The sequence below is a fragment of the Gossypium raimondii genome, chromosome 9, assembly GCF_025698545.1.
Source record: "Gossypium raimondii isolate GPD5lz chromosome 9, ASM2569854v1, whole genome shotgun sequence".
Classification (NCBI taxonomy): Eukaryota; Viridiplantae; Streptophyta; class Magnoliopsida; order Malvales; family Malvaceae; genus Gossypium; species Gossypium raimondii.
The window spans coordinates 40589347-40595402 of record NC_068573.1 but is presented as its reverse complement, the minus strand read 5'-3'; the positions used below and the strand labels follow the sequence as shown (position 1 = coordinate 40595402).

General features: G+C 34.6%; 1 protein-coding gene across 2 annotated transcripts; it reads left to right on the top strand.

The window, feature by feature from the left end:
- LOC105799703 (heat stress transcription factor A-3) lies at positions 1 to 3676 on the top strand. Of its 2 annotated transcripts, XR_001135650.2 has the most exons (3): positions 1 to 822; positions 1567 to 3248; positions 3382 to 3676. XR_001135650.2 is itself a non-coding variant. In XM_012630387.2 (2 exons), the coding sequence occupies exons 1-2, from the start codon at positions 496 to 498 to the stop codon at positions 2686 to 2688; spliced, it is 1449 nt and encodes a 482-aa protein (XP_012485841.1). In that variant the 5' UTR covers positions 1 to 495; the 3' UTR covers positions 2689 to 3676. The 2 variants fall into 2 exon arrangements, 1 of the variants encoding a protein (XP_012485841.1); XM_012630387.2 differs by having other exon boundaries at positions 1567 to 3676.
- The last annotated feature ends 2380 nt before the right edge of the window (positions 3677 to 6056 follow it).

The window sequence follows — 6056 nt, the reverse complement described above, 5'->3', positions numbered from 1 at the left end:
GTATTTTGACCATCCAGAAAATCAACAATCTAGTTCAAATCATCAACGCCAGCCCAAACCCAGTTCAGAAACAAAATTATCTTCCCTAACAGTGGACCCCATTTGCTTCGTCCCGACCAGTTAACCAACCACACAGATTTTTTTTTTTTAATCCTTCAAACAAAACCCAGACGAAGTAATTCCCTGGAAACAACCCAAACTTTGGTCGGCACTTCTTTTCTTTCTGATTTTTTTTTTAATTTCTTTTTCTCCATAACAAATGGGTTATAAAACTTCCACGTACAAATCACCAACAGTTAACTTTACCCTGGCCGTTGAACCTCCAGTTTCACTCACCGCCTTCAAAGATTTTTTTTCCTTTGGAGCAACAGTTTGTCGGCTTAAACCCTTCAAAACCCCCCTTCCACCCCATTTTTTTTTTCATTTTTATCGAACCTTGGAATTGAAACCCAGGATCTCTTTCCAAAACCTTCTTCATTATCTTAAAAAAACGAAATGAATCCAGACGAAGAAAAACGCTCTCCGAATTCCCTTCCAAACCTACCCCAAACGTCGACCTTCCCTTCCTCATTAATGGAACTGGAAACGTTTTCAAGTGGCGTGCCTCAGCCTTTGGAAATTCTTCATGGGAACCCAGTGCCGCCATTTTTGTCGAAAACGTTCGATTTGGTGGAGGACACGTCGTTGGATCCGATCATCTCTTGGGGTCCGACGGGACAGAGCTTCGTGGTTTGGGACCCGGTCGAATTCTCTAAGTTCATACTTCCTCGGAATTTCAAGCACAACAATTTCTCCAGCTTTGTTCGTCAGCTCAATACTTATGTGGGTATTATTGCAATAGTACAGCCTACATAAAAAAAATATCGCTGATGGCATTTGGTTTTGTAACTTTTGTTTCTCTTTCTTTCTTTCTTTGATTGTTTGTTTGTTTGCTTGTTTTTGTTTTCTGTATTTATTTTTTCAAGGCTTAATCTGTAAACTGGAACCTGTAATTGTAGAAGCCCGATTTGTACACATTGGTTGTAATATTCTAATTATCGAACTTTTGTACAAAGATTTTGTAATCGGAGAAAAGGGTTAATTGTATTTCCTATGTTGAATTTGTATGTACAAATCTTATGGTTTTGTCGTATTTTGTTCCTTTGAGCTTGTGTAAAGCTAATGTATTTATTAGTGTTGTGATCAAATGTAAGACTTATCTGTAAACTTGGATGTATGTTGCATAAGTGAATTGTTATTTGTGCAAATTATTAAAAGGTTTGGTTAAGCTTCTTCGAGGTCAGCTTCATTTGCTGAATCACTGCTGGACTTGGGAGTTCCATCCTAAAGCAGGTAGAAATTTGGGTTCTAGTGGAATCTTTGTTATTTTGCTACTGTCTTTTTCTAACTCTTTCTTAATTTCTCTCTCTTTCTTTTAGAAAGTTGATGTTATGAAGATGATCTATATAGTGCAACTTGGCTCCTTCTGAAAAATCCTATGTGAATCATACCCTTTGATGTTTTTGTTTTCGTGAACAATCCCGTTTCCCCCATTTATTCTTGAATCATCTTGTGTACTGTTTTCAGGGATTTCGCAAAATCGATACTGATAAGTGGGAATTTGCAAACGAGGCTTTTCAGCGAGGGAAGAGGCATCTTTTGAAGAATATTCAGAGGCGTAAGTCGCCTCAATCGCAACAGGTTGGTAACTATTTTGGATCTTCTACTGAAGCAGGGAGGTCTGGAGTGGAAGGTGAAATAGAAAGGTTAAGGAAGGAGAAGAGCATGTTAATGCAGGAAGTAGTGGAACTGCAGCAGGAGCAGCAGGGTACGGCTCGGCATGTCGAAGTAGTGAATCAGAGGCTTCAATCAGCTGAACAAAGGCAGAAGCAAATGGTTTCTTTCTTAGCCAAGTTATTCCAGAATCCGGCTTTCTTGGCACGCCTTAGACAAAAAAAGGAACAGGGAGAAATCGGTTCTTCGAGGATGCGGAGGAAGTTTGTAAAGCACCAGCTGGTTGAATTGATAGATTCAGAAACACCTGCTGAAGGCCAGATTGTGAAGTACTCCAAACTTGATTGGAGAGACATTGCTATATCCCCTTCAGCCCCAGATATAATTCCGACTTCTGTTGAAAAATCTCCAGATTATCTACCCAAGGGTGTAGCAGAAATCGATTTAGGTTCTGAAGGCTTTCCATTTCCAGTTGATGATGAAGTAGTTGTATCTGATGAGTTGGCGACTGCACATGGATTTCTTGGAACCCCAGAGCTGGTAGGAGAAGGTACATCAGGCATGGGAATCCAAGATCTGAAAGGGAAGAATGTAATCGGTTCGGAACAAGTGGTTAATCCAGGGTATTTTATATCTTCCCCAGAGGATTTAGTGAAGCAGAAAAGCACCCCATATTTCTCATCTCCTATCAGTGAGAGCGTTTCTAAACAAGATGCATGGAGCATGGATTTTGATGCTACTGTTGGTATGCCTAGTTCTAGGAACGAGTTATGGGGTAATCTTGAAACCTATGACATTCCCGAGTTGGGGGTAACTGGTGAGTTATCTGATGTCTGGGATCTGGGATTTTTGCAAGCAGCAGAAGATTCAGGTGCTGATAAATGGCCGACTGAGGGATATCCTTTCGACAATCCCCATACTGAGAATCAAGGTGGCCAGTCAGAAGCTAATAGGTCTAAGAAAATGGATCCATAAGGGTTCATTTGCTTCGGCAGATGATGATACCCTTGTGGATCATAGTTAATCTTCATTTACTAGGATGAATGATTGATTGGACAATTGATTTATGAGCATACTAATAGAGTGCCGTTTTTCTTTATCTAATATTATGTCATTACAGGTTTCTGTTCCTTTCTATTGGTAATTTCAATTATAAGCAAACCCTTGTGAACTGAAAATTTCTGTTGCTGTCCTATATGATGGGTTTCACTTGAAATTGCAGGTTTTACACTCACCGGTGTGTGTTGAGTTATGAAATTGCAGGTTGAGTTGAAGTATTATACATCCATTCAACTTGTTGCCATATTCTTAGCAGTTGGCATGCGACATCCAGTCAGAGAACGACATTGATTGACAACATAATCAGTGCAGGGTTTACCGCATCTGTTGGCATATATGTTCTTGTAAACTCATTTTAAATAGCTTGTTATTTGATTGCAGACCAAAGTTAGATAGATGTCGAAATTCTAATCTGAAGATACTTGGACAATTCGGCACAGAACTCACCTTGTTATCCAGACTTCATTCTTCCTAAAGTAAAAAATTCAGCATACACGTCTCGAACACATCTATATGATATTCCCAAAAATAACACCGCGAATTCAGCAGCCTCAGGAAGTAGTGTAGTTCTTATAGAAATTTGATGAATGGCCGTTTTGCTGTATGCAGGTGCATTTGTGACTTGGTGTTAAAACCCTCGTAGCATATCTCCTATCGATGCAGGTTGGCGGAGCAGCAACAAACAACGTCAAGAGGGGTTAACCGATTACGAAGGATCTCCAACAAAATTGGTGATTTCAGCAATTTTTTCTGCCTCTATAGATATCTTGCACGTTATGTAGGAAGTAAAAGAGTGTTGGTCTGGTCTTAAGGCCAATCATACCTTTCATCAATCATTATAGCCATGTCTCTTCCGCTGTACCATGAATTTTGAGATAATTTCATTTGAATTTTTCATAACTAATATCCAGAGGCATATGTATATGTTCGACTATATTTCTTTCTGGTTCGATGTCAATATGTATTGCACCAGTTAAGTGATCTTTCCCTAACTTGGATAACAAATTTTACACTTGTTGACATGCTAAACTTCTTATACCAGCTTTTCCCTTCTTCCAATTTTTATGTTTTCAAGAGTGACATTATTCAAATATATATATATATATATATAAAATAAACTTTATTTTTTTTAACAAATCATGATAAAATTATTTTAGTTTTTTTTTTCTCATTAGGGAAATTAACATTTCATGAAGTAACTCTTAGTTTACTTGTTTAAACGTTTTTCCTAATGAAAATTGGTTTAATGACAAATTTAGCCACTAATGTTTGTATATTTTGTCAAAATGACCCTAATTGTATTTTTGAGCATTTTGACCATCAACCTTTGTTCCTGTTTTCAAACTGCTTTTTCTAACAGATTTAATGAAAATACCGTTAAAAAAATTAATGGGGATGATGTCATGTGTGGAATATTTTTAATAAGATATAATTTATTACTTAGATAACCCAATAAGATAATTTACATGTGAAAAATGATAAAATAAATAAATAATACATTAAATTTTAAAAAATAACTCTTAATTTAAATAAAATAAACGTAATTATCTTAAAAATTAACTTAGTAAAAAACTTCTATAAACAAATGTATGAAAGGTTGAAACCTTTTGAAAGAAAAGGAAATTTGAAACCTTGAATTTATTTATTAAATTTGTTAGAAAAAGCAGATTGAAAAAGAACAAAGGTTGATGGTAAATAAATTTGAAACCTTGAATTTATTAAATTTGTTATTATATTAACCAACCAAACAAAGTTGAAATGTAAATAAATTAACGACAAGACCTTTTTACAAAAAGGTAAACTAACTAGTTAGTCATCCAACTTTTAAGGCGTTTCTATTTTGGTTACTCAAAATGAAATCTTTATAATTTCGTCATCTAACTTTTAAAGTACTTTCATTTTAGTCACCCAAACGTTAAATTTTTAACGTTAGTGAACTAGACAAGCCACATTATATTTACATTTTTATTGTGGTCACCCAACTTAAGTTGCTTGAAAAAAACGACATAAACTAAAATAATGAATTAAAAAATTTCAAATTATACATGTTTACCCCTTCAAAAAAATTAATTTTATGTTTTTATTATTGAAATTTTAAATTTCAAAACATTAATATCAATTAAATAAATTATCAAAAAATTTATCTATCAATCAATTTGGTACTGTAATATTAAGACTAACTAAATTAATTAATTAATTAATTAATTCTCCTTTTAATTAATTAATTGCTTTCGTTAATGATTATTTGCAAACATCAAATAAAATTAAAAAAAAAAACCAAAAAAGTCTCCACTCGACTCAGGGCAATTTACCAATAAAAGCCATTTTTTTTCAAAAATTACCGAAATAGGCCCATTTTTTAATTATTTACTGGAATTATCATTTTTCCGGGAAATTGCGTTCACGTCAGCGCGATGTCAGGGTACGTGTCAGGAAAGTGATTTCGGCCCGCACGTGAACAATACCCAACGGTCAAAAAAATAAAACACCGAGCCCATTTCGATAAATTTTAAAAATATAGGGCTTTTTTGGTATTTTGAAAAAATAAATTTTGAATCTTTTTGTACTTGTATTTATTTTTTTAATCAATTAACTCTTCAATATTACATCAATAGCAACAAGTACAAAAAAGATTCAAAATTGTTACCAACAAGATTTGAACCAAGGTTCTAAGGGAAAAGAATAAATATCTTAACCAACTAAGCTAAACTAATTAATTAATATATTATAGAAATACTGTTATTATCTTAATTATATTACTTACGTTCTAACGATTTATCGGACCTATTCCATACACGTGTCAAATCAGAAAAAATAATACAACAATTCTGTAAAAAAAATCTGGTGTTTACTTCAAATAAATAAGGAAAATAATGATTTGAATGTTTCAAAATTTAAATTTAAACCGAAAAAATCGAAATTTAGGGGTAAAAAAGGATCTTTTTCGACGAAAACTGCGGCAAACCGCCTTCGGCATTTGTCAGCGCGTAGATCTCAAAAAGTTATTCTAAATAAAAAAAAATCGTCTCAATCGGACAACCGAGCGAAAAATTATGGCCTTTCAAAGTTTTCCAAGCTAAAAAACATAGACTATTCATCCATGTCAGCAAATTGCGTCCTCGTAGGCGCGATTTGTGTCTACGTAAGCAAAGCACACTGACGTGGACGCGATGTTCTGACACGTCCCCTGACATCGCGCTGACGTGGACGCGATTTCGGGGAAAATGGCCCATTCCGATAAATAATAAAATACTGGACCAATTTCGGTAAATTTTTAAAAAATA

What these genes read in the sequence shown, in the direction of transcription:
- LOC105799703 (XM_012630387.2), top strand. Translation starts at nt 496, where the DNA reads ATGAATCCAGACGAAGAAAAACGCTCTCCGAATTCCCTTCCAAACCTA. An exon ending in TTCGTCAGCTCAATACTTAT is followed by an intron (nt 823 to 1,566) that starts GTGGGTATTATT and finishes TACTGTTTTCAG; the next exon opens with GGATTTCGCAAAATCGATAC.